Source organism: Cucumis melo, chromosome 3 (assembly GCF_025177605.1).
Source record: "Cucumis melo cultivar AY chromosome 3, USDA_Cmelo_AY_1.0, whole genome shotgun sequence".
Taxonomy (NCBI): Eukaryota; Viridiplantae; Streptophyta; class Magnoliopsida; order Cucurbitales; family Cucurbitaceae; genus Cucumis; species Cucumis melo.
Genome location: NC_066859.1, coordinates 27,774,612 through 27,798,069, shown reverse-complemented (window position 1 = coordinate 27,798,069; position 23,458 = coordinate 27,774,612). Strand labels below are relative to the sequence as shown.

General features: G+C 27.7%; 2 protein-coding genes across 3 annotated transcripts; both read right to left on the bottom strand.

The window, feature by feature from the left end:
- Positions 1-13,005: 13,005 nt before the first annotated feature.
- Positions 13,006-14,880, bottom strand: LOC103488171 (GATA transcription factor 12-like). Its single transcript, XM_008446779.3, has 2 exons — positions 14,344-14,880; positions 13,006-13,796 (listed from the first exon to the last, which is right to left on the bottom strand). The coding sequence occupies exons 1-2, from the start codon at positions 14,704-14,706 to the stop codon at positions 13,062-13,064; spliced, it is 1,098 nt and encodes a 365-aa protein (XP_008445001.1). The 5' UTR covers positions 14,707-14,880; the 3' UTR covers positions 13,006-13,061.
- A 4,950-nt stretch (positions 14,881-19,830) lies between these two features.
- On the bottom strand, positions 19,831-20,850 carry LOC103488172 (uncharacterized). 2 transcript variants are annotated; one of them, XM_017044486.2, is made up of 2 exons: positions 20,511-20,850; positions 19,831-20,237 (listed from the first exon to the last, which is right to left on the bottom strand). In XM_017044486.2, the coding sequence occupies exons 1-2, from the start codon at positions 20,811-20,813 to the stop codon at positions 19,989-19,991; spliced, it is 552 nt and encodes a 183-aa protein (XP_016899975.1). In that variant the 5' UTR covers positions 20,814-20,850; the 3' UTR covers positions 19,831-19,988. The 2 variants fall into 2 exon arrangements, with proteins under 2 accessions (XP_016899975.1, XP_008445002.1); XM_008446780.3 differs by having other exon boundaries at positions 19,831-20,240; positions 20,511-20,847.
- Positions 20,851-23,458: the final 2,608 nt, after the last annotated feature.

The window sequence follows — 23,458 nt, the reverse complement described above, 5'->3', positions numbered from 1 at the left end:
ATTTCAAGGATAATTTGAGCAAAACATTTCGATCTAACATAATGAAATATAAGGATGTTTGTATTATCCATGAATGTTAAATCCATACTCTAAATTAGTTGTTCTTAAAAATAACTTTAAATCTAAGAGTGCGGTTAAAATCATTTATTCTATCGACTTATTAGATAGATATCGAGACTATGTATTTTTTTTTATAGGTCAAACTATGATTGTTCGTATATGTCTTCCAATTGTTACACGTTAACTTTTACGTCCACTTGTTTTATTTTAATAAATATTGCATGTTACCTTTTAATGTAGTTAATTATTGTTTTACTTTAATTAGTTGAATATAAGAATTGTTAAGCATATTCCTTGCCCATTTTGATGTTTTTAATCAACTTGAATTTAATTTAAGTTTAGTTTGTGGACATTCAACTAAAGCATTAGTAAAAAAGTTGACTAAAATATAAATTATCTACTAAGAAATTCGAATAACACTATTCATGTGAACTTAAAACAAAAATTTAATCTTTATAAACCTATCGAAAAAATAGCAAAAACTAAATACGAACAAAAATAACTACAAATCAGTCTCCTCCTCTAAATACATTATACATTTAACTCTTAAAATGAATATAGTTAAACTGCCAATTAGTACCTTTAAGTTAAATACGAATAATTTGTATGTTAAAAACTTAAAAGTCTAATTTAACTGATGTTTTTAATATTCTAAATCGTCCTCCCACATTTCTTTCGTTATATATACCCAATTATATATACAATAAAAGACGTATATAAGATGTAAAGGATTAAGAAATCATTTAGAAGAAAAACTTTACTTGGTTGTTATAGAGTTGATTGTTAAATAACAAAGAGTATTAATTATAAATTTGGTTTTGAGTTCAAAATATGACAGGTGGTTGTGTATTAATGACACACTTTATTATAATGGTAGGTTTTCGAATTATTCTCTCAAAAATTATAACATAGAAAGGAAAAAAAATGAAGGGATATTTTAAAAAATATAACAAAGCGACAAAATATTTACATTGTATAGAACAATTATAAAAACGAAAAAAAATCTACAGGTCCACAATGAAAAATACAAAAAACGTCCCATTAACCACGCTATATTTGGTACAAGATCGTTTAAATTTGGCTATTGTTTGGTATACGGTCGTTTAGATTTGGATAATCAAATTTAAACAATTTATTTTTTCAATTCTATCGTTTAATTTGATTACACGGGTGCATGCAGCGAAAAAAAAAAAGAATAGTAAAAGGCGAAAAAAAACAGCAAACAAAGAAAGATGATTTGCAAAGCAATAAGAAATATGAGAGAACGAACCTAAAATATTTAGAAAATGGTTAACTTTGTTTTCAACAAGAGCCCAAACCCTCACTGCCTTCTTAAGCAAGGGCTCCATCCAATAGGTGCCCCAGAACCAACTGCGGTTTTCTCCCCTCTTGTTGTCTTGTCTGTTTTGCCTCTACTGCTTTAGTAAGCTCATTATCTTTCACTTTGTCCTAGGCTTCGATGGAATTTCTTTTAGCTAACAAAAGTTTCCCAAAAATGAACATACTTTTATTTTTAAAAAATACAAAATTATCATTTTAGTCTATTTATTCGATTTGATTACTATTCATTCATATGTCTAATTTAGTCTAAAAATTGATTTAACAACAACATAATTTTCATATGCATATAAATATTTTAAAAAACAACTAATAGATTATCAATAAAACTTTTTTGTAAAAAAAAACAGTAATAGAGTAGGTATATAAATTAAATTTAAATTTTATTAAAAGAACATTGGATTAAAGTTAAACAAATACTTACGTACAATAACCAAAACTTAGTAAAAGAAAATAATTAAGATTAAAACATGATTTTAATACATATTGTACATACGATTTTCTTTCATCTTATATTGATGCTTTTAATTGTCTTGATTATAGCTATCTAATCTTGATAAATCTTTAAATTAGTTTACGTGGTTGTTTGAAACAATTTAATCTATATGGACATCTTCTTTATAAATTATGAATATATATTTTCATGATTTTTTTACTTGAAAATTATTATTGTTATTATTTACCTAATTTCAATAAAAAAATTATTTAAAAATAAATAAATATAAGATTTGTTAGATAACATAGGGTAATTTAAAATTTATTGAAAATAGTCTTTAAAATGTAACCGTAGTTGTAACCATACGTATAGACTTTTAATTAATTTAAACTTATATAATTTTGAAGGTTCACGTTTAAATATTTGAAAATCTAATTTTTACAACAAAACTTTAAAAAAATTTATTGAAGAAAATGATGGACAAGTGACCAATTGGAATGTAGAAAAAAGACATTAAATACTAAATTTGAAAAATATATAAGACAAGTATTAGAAAATATATAATGGAAGTTAAAAAAGAAAAAAAAAAAGTCACCCAATCGAAATGTTAAGAAGAGTAATAATTTTGGTATGCTCCTTAAAAAATTATAATGTAAGCTTAAATTGGTAAAAAGAAAGTATAGAGGGTGAATCACCCAATTGTTTGTAAATAAAATAATAAACTTGGTTTGAACACTCCATCAAATAAAAAGAAAACAAAATCAAATTTTCAATAATAATATAGAGAGAAATACTAAAAACTAAATATTTATAAAATATATAAAAAAAATTTAAATTCTATTAATGATATTTGACTATAAAATACTTTAGTATTTTACTATACTTAAAAATGGTAGTAATATAAATAATTTTTGAAAACAAATCTAATTTTAAATAGTTTGGGAAGCCTTATTTATAGAAAAAATCCTATTAGATCACAAAAAAAAAAGAACAACTCATAACATCTTTTATATGTATATATGATTTTAAAATTTACTGTTTTTACAATTTAAAAAATATAACGATATAGATTATATTGTTGTTTTTTTTTTTTTTTTTTGTTATTTCTACAAATGTTTCTTATTTATATAATTTTTTCTCTTTTCAAAAGTAATTTAATATATATAAGGATAGAGATTTGAATCCAAAATCTTTTATCCACCTGTATGTGTCAATTAAGCTAAATTTACAGTAGCGTAGCTTTTTTCTTACCATGACACCTAAAAAAATGAGTTGGTAGAATAAATTAAGCGTCAAAGAATTAATAATTAAGAACGTGTCGTTTCGGGGAGTGGGAAAAGAAAGGTGGGCCCCACTTTAACTAAAATATATTATTAAATAAGAAAAAAGGGGTAGCCGGTAGCCGGTAGAGGGGTAGGAGCGTCCATATTTGGCGCCACCTACCGGTGATGTCCGTTGCCCGTCACATCGCATTAACCAACATCTTATTCGGTTGTGCACGCCATGCTTCCCACGCCCCCCCCCCCCCCCCCCTCTCTCTCTCTATGCCCTTCTTTCAGACTTTCTTATTTCTATTTTTTCTCTTTTATCTTACTAACATTATTGTTTATACCAAGGTAAAAAAATTTACATTAGCTGCGACAGAAGTAGTGGTTTGATGGTTTATTAACATAATTTCTTACCTAATTTATATTAATAATAAAGATACATTTATGGACTATCGGCAGAGTTTTCAAAATAATAATAATAAAAATTAGTGAATGGTTTTTTCTTTTTGTTTTTTTTTTCTGTAAGGTCATAATCAAAGTTGCTGATATATAAAAGCGAAAATAGAGAGGGGGTTTATTGAAGTTTATGCAAATCCAACTGGTGAAGGCTTCAACTGTTTGACAAATTAGCTTCAATTCATTTTCTTTCCTCATTTGCACCCGCCGTCCTGTTTGATCAAACCCTAAACCCCCCATTCTCTTTTTTTGTATTCAATATAATTACTTACTTAAATAACACCGTTCCATTTCAATACATCACAATATATTTTTCTTTAATTCTGTACAATTAAATATCAATTTTATTTTTTAACTGATTCTTTACATCAATACTTCCAAATTCTTTCTTTAAATCTGTATAATTAAATATTAAATTGATTAATTTCAGTAATAAAACTATTTTAAAATGAATGAATCTATTTGAAATTTTCATTAAAATCTTCAACACCTCTAATCACCTCCCTCCAACTCGAGAAAATAAATGTCTTTTTATGGCCATGCATGCATGTTTCTACCTTCCTTAATAAAATAATAAATTTAATAAAAACGTTACCTTTTACCAAATTTAATTAATTATGAAACCAATGTCAAAATTTCTTCCTTCATCTATCACTTATAAAAACATTACCTTTTACCATATAATATTATTTATCTCAGATAATTATAGTAGATAACAATTTTTTAAATAAATAACTAAGTATATGATAACATTTTAAAAAAATTGTAACTATAGCAAACTCTATTATTGATAGACTTCAGATTTGTATGGTTTATCAGTTTGCTATATCAATCACATATTTTGACATATTTTATTATATTTATAATTATTTTAAAATATTGCTATATACTTATTTATTTTTAGTTTAATTGTTATATTTGTATGTCTTTGAAAATAAAATTAAGAAAATAATAGATAAATAAAAACTATAAGATGATTGAAATAGTTGTGAATTAAGATAATTTATTTTTCAAGACATTTTCAAATGCTTAATTAATTTAAAAATAAGCTATTTTTCAAATAATTATAATGTTTTGTTGATATATGTTGAGAGTTTCCTATCGAAAAATGGAAAACTCGCATTTTTATAAGATAGATTGAGCTACTTTTTTCATAGTCAATTAGTTTTTACGTGTATTTTAAATAAAAATATTTTTTAAAAAAAAAATATTATTTTTCTTAAATCAATCCAAACAATTCCTTAAAACTTTTTCATTCGATGGCGAACTTATTTTCTTTTTCTTTTCCGTAAATGTTCTACCCAAGTATTTGCTCATATCTATATTTTCTAAAATTCCACTATAGTTCTTTATTTTATGAGAGTCAAAATAGTTCTTACAACTTTTGTTGGTTTTATTTTTAAGTAATTTTAGATGGATTAAAGGCTAAACTAAGAAAGTTAATAACGAACAAATTAATTAAATTTCTATATATGTATATAAGTAATGAAACCGACGTAGAGTTTTAGAAACAAGATCCATTATTTTTGCTGACCTTTCACTTTGAAAATTGTTTCCCTTCTAGATTTCTTGTATTATTTATTTATTTATTTACTCATTAATAATTTAGTCAATTTTGTACTTTTAATTTGGAAAACCAAATATTCATATGTTTGGTGTTCAAAAGTGGAGGGCATCCATAACATATAATATATACGTATAAACTTCTAGATTCAACATCATGGAATCTACTTTAATATTCATATAATTCATATACTCTCTCTCTCTCTTTCTGTATATAACTAAAAATTGTTTGATATAATTTTTTTAATAAAAGTTGAAGGTTTAAAAACGAAATAGATGCATACTAAACTTAAATAATTGGAAGCAACATCGGTAGACTTATTCAAATGATTGTTAGTTAGTAAAATGGAGGATTTGAAATTGGTGTCTTAATTAAGATTCCAATTAGAATTAGAAGAAGAACAGTCGCCCCTTCAAATTTTATATCCCATTTGAATTTAGTCAAACATTTGACTTTTTGATGAAGATTGACCTATTGTTCATGTAATTAGTCCATTTTGCCCCTGAGATAAAAAGTCATAAATTCAATTAACACCGTTGAAATCTCTTCCCCGTTTACCTGTTTCCATCTCAACTTTATTAGGGGCATTGACGGGAATACGACTTTCCATGTCGCCGCGTATTTCATATTTTATTATGATTAATTAGCGCCGTGCCATCTTTGTATCAACGCTAACTCTCATTTTTTGCCTACTCAATTAACTAATAAATATATAACTTATTTACCAAACAGTACTTCTTCATCATATTTTATTATGATTAATTAAACAGTTTGTCGAATATTACACAAAATTACAAATTTAACATAAACGAGGTGATATGTGTTAAAACAAAAAATATTAAATAAATTTAATTTGTGTCGTATACATAGGGAGAGATAGATTTAGGTGGTAGCAGATGCAAACTGAATTAAGTTAAAATGAAAGAAACAAAATGTATCGCACAAATCTATGTCACGCTATAATTTTATAGTCCCACGTGGCCACGGGAAATTGGTTTTTATTTTAACCCATAAAATGTAACCATTGGGCCATTGGTTGGTTTTATTTGATTTTATTCGTTTACATTATTTTTTAATATGATTTTTGTATTTATATGTATATATAATAATAATTTATTTAGATGATCCAAATGTTATACTTTGTCGTCACTCAATCTACCAGGATTTAAATTACATAATTTAATTTTTAAGTTCATTATATATATATATATATATATATATATATATATATATATATATATATATATATATATATATTAAATGTACATATCATTTTATATATTAAAAGTTTTATTATGGAATAAAAAGAACTTACCAACATCTGGGAGCCAATCAAATTACAGTGTTACCAACGGCCATGAACAACTCTTTGCAAATTGCGATTTGTTTAGAAAAACACATTTTTCATGCTACAAAAAGAAGTAAAAAAACAATAAATTAAAATAATCTCAATATGTCAGTGTGATTAATGTTGTAATATTTAATTAAGTTTTGGAAAAAAAAAATACACTTTTGGTACTTTTGGTCTCATTTCTATTTTGTTTATATGTTTCAAAATGTTATACATTTAGTTTTAAAATTTTAATTTTGGTTTCAATATAGTCTTTAAATATTAAAATGTTACGATTTTACTCTTAATATTTGAGTTATGTTTTAACTTGGTCTTTCATAATTCAGTATTTTAACTTTTAGAGTGCGTTTGGGAAAAAAAAGAGTTACAGGAGAAAAAAATTATAATAATCCTAGTATTATGATAATTCTAGTGTTGTGATAATATGTGTTTAATGAAAAAAATATAAAATGTAGTATTTAATAGTATGTGTTTGGATGAGGAATTATGATTGTACTAATTTAAAAAATAATAATAGAATTTAGATTGAGTTATTTGGGTATGGTAACGTAGGGTTGTAAAAAAGTAAAAATAAGATAGGATTATTTAGGGATTAAGATTATTTATCATATTCTGTGTTTGGCCCAATTTACTAATTCTTTTCTCCCTAAAACCCTACCCCAAACACACCCTTAAGCTCAATTTTTCATTAAATTAGTACATAGTTGTGTTGTTATAAATTAGTATCATTATTCAATCAACAATTAAAGTAATATTATTACATGATTTTCTACATAGTTCTTGCACGTTTTTTTGTGTGCACACATAATGACTAAATTAAGTATCGTTTAACCAACACAAATTATTGATAGTTTGCACATGGATTTCATCAAAAATTTCCAGGTTTTTCAACTCTCCATAACCTAACCCAACTGGTAGACACGTGTTTAGTAACTAAAATCTCATAAAACTTAAATGTTAATTGATTACAAACTTTAAATGAAAGAGAAACATTCCTAAAATAAATACATAAAAAAAAAAAACTCCCCGACCCATCAATTTTGAAAGAAATATATATTTGGGTTGGGTTCGTCTGTCAAACCAAAAATAAAAGATTAATCAACGTAAGACTAAATCCAAATTGTTTGAATTATCAAATAATTCGAGCATTTGTTTTTGTAGCGTCGAAGCGTTATTATGGAACCCATTAAAGAGCAGGAAAAAGAAGGTGCTATAGGGTATATGGACAAAAATAATGAAGGCATCAAAAGACCATAGGACTTAAACCTTATATGAGTATACACACTTGAATTTTGTACCAAAAGCTTCATGCCATGAATACTTGAATAGGGTTCGATGAATGACCCATTAGTGAGCCCAAATGCTTTAAGATAGATATCAGGACCAAGTAAGAATCAGGCTTTTGTGTGGCCCATATGACTTGTAATTAGAGTTTTGCAAATTTCCAAAACTGCCCCCACTTTTATGTTGTTTTCTTCTTCATGTGAGCCACCAACAAATTTCCATACCCACACCATTTCCTTCCTCCTTCAACTTTCACCGGCACCTCCTTCTCCGGCAGACTCCATGGCTACGACACAGTCTCCAAGTCTTAATTATTTGGAAGTAATTTATGAAATCCCATCAATTCTCACACATTTAATAACTATATGTACATGAGTGAAAAACTTTGTGTTGTTGCCACTTTTCTTAGATTTGTATTTTTATTCAATCATCAATCTCTCTTTTCTAAAAGTTTATAGAATTTAGCATAGAAAATTAATATAATATAATAAATTAATTTTTCTATCGGTAGCAAAGTAGAACTGTCTTTATTTTTTACGAACTATTTATTGATTTAATTTTAAACCACAATTAAAAGAAAAGTTAACAAATCAAGATACTCAACAAAGAAAAGAAAAGGTTGTTATAGTAACAAATAATTTAGCCAATAAAATGAAAACAAAACACAAATTTTACGTGACACGTGTGAAGAACTAGTTAAAATATAAAATATTGCGTCGATTACCATTTATTTAAATTCAAATTTCATTATATTATTGTTATTTTTTTAAAAAAAGAAAAAAACTCCTTATAAATATTAAAGATACTAAAAATTTGAAGAGTATTCATAATGGATATTTTGATTATCTATGAACTAAAAATAGTGGATAACCATTTTTTGAAAATATCTATATTAAAATAGTTTTGTGGACACAGATTCTTTTAAATTATTTTATTATCATTATTTGGAGTAATAGTTTTATGGTCACATCGGTATGGGCTAAGCATAGTCATGGGCTTACTTTAAAATAAACCAACTCTATAACCTAATAGGATTTAAAATAACACATAAATATTATTTTGACAAACTATTTTCCCATTCCAATAAATCTTAAAACTTTCTTTATTGTAATAATCTTTTTACATATTTACATGTTTATTTTCTTAACTGAAGAGTTATTATTATTTAACTATATTTTTTTTAAAAAAATAATCTAAGATTTGTTAAATATGTATAGAACTATAGTAGAAAAAAATTAAAATTAATGATAAACCTGAAATTGATTTTTTTTTTCTTTTAATAATTACTTCACATCTTAGACTTGTTCATGGTCTAAAAATTATTTTAAAAAATAAAGAATTCCGGGAAAAAAATTCTTTTTAATTTTATTCGAAAACACGTTTGGTTATAATTTAAAATCTTGAAATTTAAATTTTAAATTTGTGTTTTGTTATAAATTTGAAAAAAAATATATTATTTTCACAATTTTTAAAAACAAAATTTGAAAACAAAAAAAAGGATAATTTATTGTTTTCGAAAATATGCTATTTCTCGTGTTATTTTTAAAAATAATTATACCAACCACGTTTTAATTATCTTTTTATAATTTTTATTTAAAAAAAAATAAAAATGAATCACCGAACAAACAGAGCCTTATTAACTTATTCACTTTTTTCCACATTTTATTCTATTATTATTGTTTTCTTATTTGATTTTTAAATTGTTCACTTATTTGTTCATATTTATTTTTTGTTTAGTATCTCTTTTATTTAACTATAAAACTATAGTCAATGTAAATATAAAGTTAACATAATTTAATAAGTTGTTTAGATTAAAAAAAACACACACTTATTTTTACAAAATAATTGAATTAATATTTAAAACTATGGTGTCCAATATACTAAAAACAGTATAGATTCGTTCAAAATTTTGCTAGAATATCTATTAAAATTATTCAAGGTTTTTGTTAAAAAGACTTCTTTCCGCCTAGTTTTGGTCGGGAATGATCTAGTAAAAGCATTGAAAATTCCATGGACTTTCATTAATCTCAATAAAATCAAAGTGAGATCGGACTGACCAGGCCAGAGTTTTAATTTTTTAAAAACATAGTTACCATCATAATCTTTAAATGAAATTTACAACGATTCATCCAAACGCTAATAAATTTAATATAAATTTAAAATATTAAGCTAACAAAAAGACATGTCCACAAACAGTTTAATCAAATTTACAATATATAGACTTAATTAGAACTTAGAAATTGCTCATTCCTTAAAAAAAAAACAGTGATTTTGTAACAACCAAAGAATTTAAGGAATTTATTTGGTTGTTTTGTATTGGATTAATTAAATTTATCAACTTCCAGCTAAAGTAATTAAATTAATAATTTATTAATTTAACTTTAAACTTTTTTGAGTTTCTAAGGTTCAAGAAGATTTAAATATTGATTTTTCCAATCAATGTTGAATTGGTTACAACCCCAACTTTTAGAAAGTTAATTAATTTGGGAGAATTTTTTTATTAACATACAAAAATTTCAATTTTTATTGTCAACTAGGGAGTACATTGTTTGGTTAAAATCTACTGTTAAAAGATTCTACTACTAAACATTCGAAGTGAAGTTAAGAGACTGCCTGTATTTACGATTATGCATTGATGGTAGTTAAGATGCATAATGCGATGCTATAGATCATGATTGATATTATGCTATTGATAATGATTGTCATTATATGGACGATTGATGACGATGGCCGATATTATGTTACACTGATTTATGTTGATTATGATCACTGATTTACGTTGATAATGATGCAAGTATATTAATCATATGATTAAGGACGTTAAGATTAATATTCATGCCATGTTTATGATGTTATATTATGTACATGCTATGGATGGACGTTCTGTTAACTTTGTCTATTAGAGTCGTACCTACATGGATGTCCCTAGGGATCACCACCTTTTTTATGACTGTGTAGGCCGACGGGATTACCAGTCCATTATGACATTGACATTGACATTGACATGAATACGAGTGATTCGACGGGATCACTCACAGCCCGAATGTTTTAGTGTTTCCTTCGGGTACACTAAAAACCAGATTGTCCTAGGTGTTCCTTTGGGTTTACGGAAGACCAGATTTGTTCCTATGTGATCACAGTTTGCACGTGTTCGGGAACGTGCCAGTTCAGGGGTACTTTTTTACAGGACTCTAATAGGAAGTTAACAAACACCTAGCAGGACTAGTAGTAGGTCCCTTACTGAGTATATGTTTATACTCACTTTTTCTATGTTTAATATTTCAGGCGAAGGTAAAGGTAGAGAAAAGATGGTGAGCGACAGAGAAGGATCCGTGACATGCCATATAGGGACTCAGTTTTGCTTCCGCGTTTATGTATCAGTGTTACGTTTTTAATAAAAATTTAGTTTTCCTCTTTTTCAAGAAACTGTCTATTGTTATTCTTTCTTTTTAGTAATGATCTCAACTTAGTATAAAAAGTTGGGTCGTTACACGTTTAATTCGTAGATTTTTCAAAAATCTCAAATAATAAAAAAAACAATACTCTATACTCTATCTATGTTTCTAATATCTTAAAACTTCCATCTTCTTTATATTGTGTATTAATTTTTATTTGATTAGTTAACGTTACAGTTCAAAGATTATAATAAAAAAACAAACAAATGAACCTACACAATACCCACTCCATTTAATTAAAAAATTAGCAGATTCAACAATTATAAATTAAATGGGGTGATTTGTTGAGATTTTTTTTTTCAATTTGATTAATTAACTAATTTCTTAATACACTTTGATCCCATCTTATAGGTTTAAAATAATACCCTTTCAATAAAGACAAACTTCATAGATCAAATTGGAAAGAAGGAAAAATAAAGGAATATTATTATTTCCCCTACACTTTGTATAAAGTAAAAATACTCCAAATATTTATTTATTTTTGTTTACAAAGAAAATGAGTGAAAGTTAACGTGACAATGTCAGTAATCAAAAAACTATATATAATAGAAAATAGCACTTCAAAAGTTGAATATATATATATATATATATATATATGGGCATGTGATTCCTCTCAAACTTTAATTGCTATTTTATTTTCTTTTTTGTAATTGTCAGAATTTTAATATTATTTTTTGTGATTTTATTTAATATCATTTTATTTATTTATCATGTAATTGTCATATTATAGTTTAGATTCTACTCTTGGATGAGTTTGAACATTGTATAATAAATATTCATAATAAGGATGGTTCTTTTTTAAACATAGCTTATGTTAAACATAACAAAATTTACATGAATTATTTAAAAATAATACAAAATGAATACATACATTAATATGGTTTAAAATTCTTACTAACCCAATAATATCTTATCATTTCTTTTATCGAACCATCAATCTAATAAAAAGATCATTTAGATATATTTTTTAAAAGTTGAGAAATAAAGTCTCATATAAAAACCTCATAAACCACAGTAAACAAGTGATATTTTTTATTGTAGGAACATTTTAGTTTATTATAAATTTGTAGTGAATAGAATGATACTTTAAGCTAATAATTGTAGATTAGTGACCAAATTTTAATTTGAGAGAGAAAAGTAAAAAGTACAAAGGAAAAAGAAAAATAAAAACTAAATGGTTAGTAAACTGTAGAACTTTGCATGTGCTTTGCTTTAATCAAACATTCTCTGCAAAAACAAGAGAGTATTGATCCCCATGAAAAATGACTTCAAACAAAAATGATAAATCCACAAGGGACATCATTGCAAAATTTAATTTAATGGTTGGATAAATTGTAATTAAATTTTGTTATTTATAATTATAATTTATTATTTTATTTATAAGTATTTTACGAAATTATAAGGATTTTACTACACTAACTAAATTATTTAGACCGGGTCTTTTGTAAGATCAATTAAAATTACGCCTAAATTAAACGAAATTATATATATAAAAAAAAAAAAAATCCAATTCAAGGGAGGTTAAATTAATTTTGAAATTTGAAATTAAGGTACTCAATGAAAACAGTTTACAAAGAATAATCACATTTTTCAAGGTTCTAATTTGCATGCATGCATATATCAAATAGTAAAAACCTTGGACTCATTGTTTTCTTTGATTAATTAAACTATTTTTCATCATTTGTAATTTGTTTTTTTTTTTCTTTTTCTTTTTGTTCACCATATAATTAAAAAAAAAATGTTCTATGGTAAGAAAAAAATGTCAGAACTTCCAACAAAATCATCTAAAAATCTCAAGAAAAACAAAAAATGAATCATATTCGTCGGACTCTATCCCTATCGACAACGATTAGATCATCTGTCGAAAGTCGGGACCCACATGTTGATGAATGAGATAATCATCACCATTGGATGCATCAAAGATCATATCCTGACGATGATCCAAAAGCAAATGTTGTTGTTGCTGTTGTTGTGCTCTAAGAATCTCCTTTTGTCGTCGAAGTTCCAAAACTTTTCGGTGAGAATTGGAGTGCTTCGTTAAAACAAAGGTGGGGCTTGCGGCGGGTCGGTACTCCGGTACCAGACGGCCGGATTTGTACCGAACGCCACAAGCATTACACAATGTTTTTGGACCCATTGGGCCAGTCCGCCACTGGGGTGTCTTGTCGGTAGCGCAGTGCATGCACTTACGCCCCTCCCCGGATGAAAATCCTACATCTGGATTGTCCTTCTTCTTCGCTGTAGCAGCGACCTTGGGAAGAGGTTTTTTGATGGAGTATGGTTGTCCAATGGGTGCAGTAATTTCGGGTTCGGCAGTCGGAGAAAGAGGAAGGAGACTGGAGTTGTTCCAATTAGATGGGAGGGCACGTGATCGTTTGCTACGAGCTTTGGCTGGAACGGAAACAATTTCCGGTTTGAAAATTGCTGCTGCGGTTCGAGTGGCGGTGGGTTGTGGAGATTGAGCGGGGATTTCATCGGATTTGACTTTGACTCCGGAGAGGAGTTCTAACTTTTGCATGTCCTCGCTGGAAAATGATTCCTCTACAAAGTTTGAAAGCCATTCCAGCTCAGCTAAATCGTCATACTGTACCCAAAAGAAACCAATATTCAAAAACAATTGACACCTGGCACATTTTTATTGGGTTAAACGTGACCACTACAAATAACAGTAAACTAAGTTAAAAATCTTACAATTTGACATTACAAATAATAGTACATTTTTAGTTGTCAATTTTTTTTCTAAATATTTGTTAAGAAAACAGTTCTCATTATTTTAGATAAATTTCCATAATAATTAATTATATAAATTTGCAACTTAAACTATACATTAAACTCAACAAAATCCAAATGATCTTTCTATAAGTTAAGTTCTTCAAGTACATTGAAATACATTAACACATTAATTTTGGAAGTAACATATATAGACAAAAACAACACAAATACCCATATATTACATATATGTGTTGTAACGTTATACCTATATATATATATATATATAATACAAAAAAGGAAAAATAAAAAAATAAAAAAAGAAAGAAAGAAAACATTGATAAATATTAAATGTACCTAAAGGAAAAAAAAAGGTAAGAAATCTGGATAAGAAAAAAGAGGAAGCAAGAGGGGGGAATTACCGGAACGCAGAGTTCGCTGGAGAAATGGGCATCGCCTAAATTAGAGCCACTAATATCTTCAAAGAAGGAGGAAGAGGAATTGCAACTCTCCATCACGGTAATGGCGGAAGATTCCGCTGAATTATTATTATTGTTATGGTCATTAGAAGTAGTATTATTGTTGTTGTAAAACAATCCTCCACCTCCTCCTCCTCCACCAGCGTCAGTAAAGACAGCGTCATCTTCGTTGTTGGAGAAATCAAGAAGCTCCTCGACGATGAAATGCTCAGGTGCAGCAGCGGCGGTGGTGCTGGCGTCGGCGTGGTCGGGGGAAGAGAATTGGGAAGAGTAGGCATTGATCTGGAAATATTCAGGAGCTTCCATTTGTGGGGGAATGAATAAGGAGGTTTTTGTGTGTGTGTGTGTTTTTGTGTGTTTTTGGTTTTTTTGGGGGGAAAAAATAGTGAGAGAGAGATAAAGAGAGTAAGTGGCTAAGAGAGAAGAGACTAAAAAATTATGGCTGTTAAAGAAGAGAGAGAGAGAAGGCAGTTGGTTTGCGTTTGAAGGGGACAAGCGGACACCTAAAATAATGCATTCACTCTTCTTCCTTTCTTTCTTTTTTTTCTTTTTTCTTTTTTTTTTCAAAATAATTTAAAGTATTATTAAATTAATACTTTTTTTTTATTATTTAACGATTTAATCTTCAACTAAGCTTTACACTTTCTAACCATTTAGATCTAACATTTCGTTAATTTATATCACTGAATTTTGAAACTTTTATTTATTTAGGCATACGCGTTCGTATATGATTCTAGCGTGTACTAGTTATTTTTTCTCTCGTTTAGACTTTAAGTTTTAAATTTTTTACTGGAGAATATAATTGCATTTCAATTAGAGTTTTTGTTTAGGAAGGAAATCGTTTGTGTATTTAATTCTTATATGTATTGATTTTTCTCTTTTTTTACTGTGGATTAATGAAATGGATGATTTAAATTGATATGACAATTTTTTGAAAAAAAAAATTCTTAATTGAAAGTTGGTGAAAGTTATTTAAATATTTATTTGATAAAAAAAAAGTAAATGTGTGCAATATCTCTCCAAAAATAACTGTTCACACGACATTTTCGGAGAAATTTGATTCATAGAGCTGAACTTGTGTTGATGTTGTATTTACGTTGATTTTATGCGATGTGGTTCGATCTCTAGAATTTGATCCTCTGATTCTCTCTCGACCGAATGCTTACGCTTGATTTGAAGAAGCGAAACACGTGATGTTATTGAAGTTGGAGTCTTGGAATAAAGCTTGTATCTTTGCTTCAATCTTTGAAGGTGTTCTTGGAGTTGGAGTCTTGGAATAAAGCTTGTATCTTTGAAGGTGTTCTTGGAGTTGGGTGTTCTTGGAGTTGGAGTCTTGTAAGAAACCTTGTATCTTCAAAGAAGCTTAAGTATCTTCAAAGAACCTTCAAGGTTGTCGACTTTAGTCGTTGAAGAAGCTTTTATAACCCTTGAAGAGAACTCTCCTATTTATAGAGTTCCCTCGTGGCCTTTTATGCACTTTGGCTGGTCTGGTCCATGGACCATATCAGGGCTCAATCACATCGATTTGGATCATATTTAATTTTGGGCTAAATTAATATTTTAGTAAATGACGTGTCAATTTGTGATTGGTTCCAAAATTTTTTATTCAACAAAGTGTAAATTGAGATGTTACAAAAGTTGAGAGTTCATTTTTTATACAATATCATTAATATTTAACGATGTAAATTAATATTTTTTTCATGAGTTTTAGTATGTAAAAGCTTAAGTGAGATAGCTCAATAATAGTCGACACATGTCAATATTTTCTACTAGATCAGAAGTTCAAATTTCTCATATATGGATATATATCAAGTAAAATTTTTGCATTTGTCTATTAGAAATACAAGTAAGGAAAATTTCCAAATGTTAACATCATTCTTCACAAAATACGTAGGATCCTCAAATTGCTACCTGCAAAAACCTAGAACCAAATGGTTCCTAAAATTGAAAGTATAAAGATTTAATTGTTATAAAGTAAAGTTTATGTACTAAATCCTTATATTCCTCCGCGTTTGAATAAGCTTCCCAATACTTTAAATCCAAAAATTTGTCACTTTGATACCCTAAGACGTGTGAAAGTAAATATTGTGGAGCTAGCCTTGGATTTTATGTGTTATGCATCTAACAAAGAAAAATCTCAAACATGTGTGATATTTTGCTTGTTGATTAAGGTCTTCAACAAAAAGCTCTTTTTATGTGTTATTAATTAATTATTTGGATCTATAACTCCTAAATGAAATAATTGACCCACATCATTACAAAACTACACCTTTCTTTTTTTTCTCTTATAATACAAAAAAAGACTAAATAAATAAAATAATGAAAAGGGTAATGGTAATGAAATAGAATAATAGAAATAGAAAGGTTTTAATTAATACATATTTAGAAAAGAGAATTAAAAAGGAAATTAGAAATTCAATCAACCGATCTCTGCTGGTCTATCGGTAAAGCTGATGGCATTCATTAGGTAATTACGTAGCCACCAACTTAATTTTCCACAACCCCATTTTTTTCTCTTCTATGCAATTTTATTATTTTTCTCGTGAAAAGTGTTTTTACTGAATTTTACCTATATTTACTGAATTTGTTAGTCAAATTCCTATTATTGGAGGGAGAAATTTCACTTTTACTTAATTATTCCTAAATCTTGGTGGAATTGTCCAATTTATTCTTAATAATCCATTATCTAATATATTAATCATAATTTAAATATTAATTCAATTTTTATTATTTTAATTTTAGTTTCAGTTTGTTCTTTGGAAATGGTTGTTATCTAGTAGTATTTTGTTTGAGAAATATTTCTTAGTTTGCATTTGGGCCAATAAGACTAGAGACACAAATGTTATTTGTTTTGTTTGAGTGAAATCGAAATGTTTGTCTAATCCATAAAGTTTTGATGGAAATTAATTTAAAAATTACAACTATTAAAAGTTTAGAATTAAATCCTTTTATAATGAAGACTAACGTCATATTATAAATTTAATCTCGGATAACCAACTACATAAATATTACATAGTTAGATGGGGTATCCTTCAAGATTAGTCGAGATGTGTCTAAGTTGGTCCGACACTCATGTATTAAAAATAAAATGATAATGAGAGACAAAAACATTAGTGGATACTAAGTGAGGTGGGCCCTCTAATTCATTGAATTTTGATATGAATATTTATTTTACATATTTGAAGAAACATTGAATTGGATCTAAGAAGAAAATATTGTTGAAGACATTGGATAAGGTTTTTCATTTCTTTATATAAATAGTTACACTTATTTATATATATATATATATATATATATATATATATATATATTCTTTTATTTATTTATTATTAAAATTTACATTGATTGCTTCACTTGAAAGGAAAGATTATAAAGGCAGATATTTATTTGTGTATTATTAAAATTTTTATGTAATACTGGTTATTTGATATTTCATTTATGTAAATAACAATAAAATTAAGCTAACTATGGATAAATTTTAAACTCAAATTTTTTGCTCGAACCTTTCATAAGTTATCTCTAGTATAACGACTAGATTCAAATTGTAAATCACAAAAGCGAAAATTTTAATAGTCATAGGTTTCATTTTAACTTGACAATAATTGCAGTAAGACACATTTTTGTCGGCTCATCTATATATATAAATGAACATATCACTTTGTCGTAGAAACCAACTCAAATATCAGTAATTGTATAGTAGAACAAATGACATATCACTAGATTTTGACGTTCATATTTAAATCACATCCATACAAAAAGCTACGTCACTTCAACCAAAATAATTAAGATTGGAACTATAAAAATAGGAATACAAAATACATGATTAGCTTCTTAATTATAGTACATTTTGAACATAGTATAGATAGATAATAGGGATGGTAGGGCAAAAAGAAAGGTGATTTCATATTTAATATCCAAAAACCTGAGTTTGATGGTATTAATTTTGGGTGAGGGTTTTAGGTTAGGTTAGTGTGGGGTCCATAATCCACGTGATAGTGATGGGGGGAGTAAGCATGTGAGGTGAAAAAGGGAAAGCCAAAATTGGTAGCGGTCAATCCAGGTGGCAGAGTTTGATAGCATCTTCCTTTTTATTTAAATTAAATAGTAGGTTACAGCCTATTATGTGTACCTCCATGTTACGGGTATACACTAACGTGCCTGCACGTGCCTTCTAACTCACGTGCTTCTCAACCTTTTCTCCCACGCCACGTGGGAACCCCCCCTTTCTCTTTTCCTCCCTTCTTCTAATTTTCAACCTTAAACATATATTTATCCATTTTTCAATGTCTTAATTATCACTAATTATTCTTCTCTCTAACGGTCTTGAAAGAATTTTTTTTGGGCAAACTCATATCATTTCACTCCTGTCTCCCCAGATTGTTCACAACCATTACGATACAACCATATTTTATTTAAAATTAAATATTACTATATATATATATATTGTAATTTTTTATTTTAAAATTAATATTAAAATACGAAAATTAATAACATGAGGAAGTACGTGTCTCTGGTTGCCCCTACATAAATTCACTAGTAATTGAAAGCGATTTTTTGTTTTAGATTTTAAAATGTGGTTTGTTTTTTAATGAGCCCAAGTAGTGTCCAAATGCTTGAATTTCGAAAACAAAATAGTTACGAAAAAAGACTTTTGCTTTCTTTTTTTTTAAAAAAAAAAAAAACCATTTATTTTTCTAATTTTCATAACAATTTGGATTTTAAGTAGAGAGTTTGATTTTTAGGTAGTTTCCAATGATAAATATCTATAGCCTCTTTTTTTATTTTTGACATTTGAGAAAAATATAAGATTACCATATTTACCATATTATAATAAACATTTTACTTTAATTATCAAGCATTATTTTGTAAACAAAAAATTAAAATTTAATCACATTAGTGACCTTCTAATTATGGTAAAAAGAAAAGAAAAGAAAAGAAAAAGAAGTAGTGATATATATGAGGAAAGATTTATAGTGTGGGCCTGATTCTGTAAACCTAAATTGAAGATGGGCCAATAGGCCTTAATGGGCCAATGGGCCAACGTGTATCTTTTCTATTGCATTATTCTCAGATGATATAGTTAAATAGTAAAAAGAAAAGTAGAGTGTATATCATTGTCGGTTCATCCTTAGAAATTGAAATTTTGTTACATACTTCATAAATCTTTTTAACAATTTCATCACTATAACATAATTTTTCTAATTATTAACCCAAACGTTAAAAGAAAAACAATGGTTTGCACCTTAAAACGAAATTTTTAGATAATAATCATAAGATGCTATAATGAAATAATATTTTTGTTTTTCGAGTATACAACCAATTCTCTCCTAATCCATGCTTAGAAGTTATAATCGAAGTCCGTTAGGAAGGAAGAAAAAAAAAACTATCACAAATTGTACACAAATTTGGGAGAGATTAAAACTACATAAATAAATTAAAAACGGTTCGATATATCTAAAGCTTTTATTTATCTTAAAACTATATACTCGTTACATATATACACACATAACATGCATACCCCAAACAAGAAAAGTATGCATATAATTAGTAGAGTTTTGTTGAATATGATAATATATATATATATACGATCATTTGACGACCATGGTTGGATCACAGATGTCTCTAGTGACGGCCGGAATGCAACTGGAGGTCCGGCCAATCCTTCCGCCTCGGTGGGCGGTGACGGCAGATTTAATCCCCCCGTTGGAGGTTTTGGCTTTTTTGAGAATTTGTTTAATGGCTTCCGCTTGATACAGCACCGGATACACTCTTCCGATCCTATTGAACTTCGCACAAGCGCTCATGTGCTCCTTCAATGCCTCCTCTCTTTTCCAACCCTTCTATAATACATCAATTACAATTTATACTAATTAGTCTTACTTTGGGATACAATTCTCCAGATTACATCACTATATATATCACATGTTGAAACTAAACTAAATCATGTTTTTTGAAACTTAATTATGAAATGATGCCATTTCTATAAAGAGAAAACAAGCGTTTTGAGATCAAACAAATATGAACTAATTTAGAGTTAGATATTCAAATTTTCGCTACGTCAAACTCAAAAAGAAATAACAAAGAAACAAACAGAGAGAGAGAGAGGCAACCTTCTCCATCTCTTCGTTTACGGCCTCAGCACAGAGGCCGCAAATAAGCTTTCCCATGAACTTGTCCTTAACACGTCCAATGTACTCTGCGGTGCAATCCTCGGAGAGGCCGCAACATTCGCAAGCTGCGGCCTCCACCTCCGAGATAGGCGGCAGCGGCACGTTGTTTCCGGCAACCGCAAGAGCTTCTTTGGTTAGCTCAAAGGAGATGTCGGATATGGTTCGTTGGAGACCCTCCATTGATAGTACTGCTGAGGGCTTTTGCAGTACTTCAACTTTTGTTTCTAATTTATTTGGAGCCATATGAATATGGTTATGAAGAAATGGGATCCAAACTAAGGGACAGCTCAATTTATAGCATCCAATTATTGAGGATTTTATTTTACATCAAGTAATTTCAATATTTAAACTATTTAATTTACTACATCTTACTAAAATCTTTTTAACATCAAAAAGATAAAAATCGAATCTTATATTATATCAATTATGAAATTAGATAAAACATTCAGCTTTGGAAAAAATAGTGATCTTTACATGTCCATTTAGCTATGTTATTTTACTAAATCATGTCATAGTAAATTAGACTTGAAACAACGTGACGATAATGATTTTTTCTTTTTTTCTTTATGTAGATTACCATGATACGATCAATATAAAATCTAAAGGATGTTTACAAAAGAAGTAGTTTTAGAACATAAACTTCAAGAATAATAGGTATTGTAAATAATTTTAAAGCATATGAATATTTTTAACGAGCAACAAAGTTTAGTGGTGTTTTATTTATGTGTATCTGTTTAAATATATAACATCATTATATTTACTAATTAAATTTTAATTTGTTCAAATTTTTTAACTTTAAACCTTTTAACTTCAAATTTTCATGTATATATATATTATATATATAGCCCATAATACATAATATTGAAAATTTTAGAAGTATAAGAGTATATTTTTTACTAAATAAAAACGTGTATATTCTATAATTTAAAACTAAAATTTTTCTTTTTAACACACACATATATATATACCAAAATAAACATGAAGAGAATTAAAAAGAAGAAAATAAAACAAAATAGGGAGAAAGCAAGAAAGAAATGGAGGAAAGTGAAGTCCACAAGGGTCTTGCTGAAAGAAGGAAGGAAGGAAGGAAGGAAAAAAAGAACACTTCAAAAAGTGAAGTTTTGGGATTTGAAGAGAAGACAAAGTTAAGATTTCAAAAAAGGGAAAAGGGGAAAAATGCTTTGTTTCACTTTTTAGCTTTTTTTCTTTGTTGTTGGTTATGTAATGTGAAAAAGCAACCCAACTTTTGTATTCAATTTAATGGAAAGAGTTGTTGTATTGTATTAATTGTTACGACTTACCATAAATTCAGTGAATGTTGTTGACTCACTTGTAAACGTATACGTAACTTAACAATAATCAATAGTTAACAAGAGTTGACTTTCAGTCAACTAATATTTGTTTATATTAACGATAATTATTGTATATATTCATTCATTAAAGTTGCACATAAGTAACGTTTTGATTCATGTAATTTGGAGTATGCTCGATTTTAATCCTTCTAATATTTTAAATGATTTAAATTTTATTATATTTATTTTTAATAAATTTTAAATTTAATCCTTTAAAATTAATTTTTAATGTAAGAGTTTTAGCTCCCAATCCCAAAATTTCTCTCTTTTTTTATTTATTTATTTTTCTTTTGTAGATTTTAAAGTTACAGATATTTTATTTTTAAACTTTACAGTATTATTGTAACATTTATTGGCATTAATTTAAATTTTGTAAATGTGATATTTTATAGTATTTCTTAGCTAATTTGTTACTAAATAATTTAATACTCAATAAGATATATGCATGACATAAAGTTGAGTTAATGTCACGCAAAGTATGTGTTTTATGCTGAATATATATGGGGAAGAGAAAACACATTTTTGGGAAAACATTAGATGAATTCTATGTATCCAAAGTCATTAAAAGCTAATATGTGGGATCGTGGGATGCTTCATTTGCTTCTTTCAATACATAGGTAAAAAGAAAAAGAAGCTTAACTAAGAATTCACTAAGGCGGTCGTTCATTTTGCTTATGTGTCAAACAACTAATTGTAATAATTTGGTCTAAAGAGTAATCTAAGTAGGTAAATTTGATGGTTTGAGAAAAAAAACATACATGTTAACTAAGGTTGTACGTACATGCGAGTTTGTGATGCGTGTTACACGCCTTTTTATATGAAAGTTAGAGATTAAAGAATAGTAAAGTCATAAGCTAAGAGTTGTGTTGATAAGGGTGGAGAAAATCCCCGTTGTACAAAGAATTCAAAATAATATTTTTGTTGACTTTATAATGTCGGTCATACAATGTCAGTTATACAACATTCATTTAGCCTTTTTCTAATTCCCTTTTTATTTTTTCAATTCCTTCTCCTATGAATTAAAAGTGTAAGGTTAAAATCTAAATTTAAGATTTAAATGGACGAAATGATTAAAATTGATAAAACCTTCCAAATTTAGAGAAAATTGATTTTTTTAAAAGATATATATATTTGACAACAACAAGAAGAGAACCCAAAACTCGGGGCTAAGGTACAAACCACAACGAGCAACATGTAGCAAACGTCCAAGGAAAATACCCCCAAGCTCAAAACATTACACAAAAAAGCCAAAAGATCAGAAGAACACACAAAAACGAAGAGAGGAGAGCAAAAAAAACAACAAGCACAAACAATAGCAATAAGAAATCATACAATCGCATAAACATCACAAGGCAGACTCAATGCAACCGACGATGATAAAATAAATAGCAGCAGAAGGCTACGAAGTAACCAAAGCTTATGCTCGACATCCCCTTATCCAATCTAAGCTGATAAATCCGAGGCAACTTAACCCTAAAAAATGTTTGTTTTCTTTCTTACAAAGTAGTATTTAAATTCATGATATTGAAAATAGGA

Coding starts and splice junctions, on each gene's coding strand:
- LOC103488171 (XM_008446779.3), bottom strand. CDS start 14,706: ATGGAAGCTCCTGAATATTTCCAGATCAATGCCTACTCTTCCCAATTC. Junction 13,797..14,343: donor CCAGCGAACTCTGCGTTCCG/GTAATTCCCCCC, acceptor TTTTGGGTACAG/TATGACGATTTAGCTGAGCT.
- LOC103488172 (XM_008446780.3), bottom strand. CDS start 20,813: ATGGCTCCAAATAAATTAGAAACAAAAGTTGAAGTACTGCAAAAGCCC. Junction 20,241..20,510: donor TAAACGAAGAGATGGAGAAG/GTTGCCTCTCTC, acceptor GATGTATTATAG/AAGGGTTGGAAAAGAGAGGA.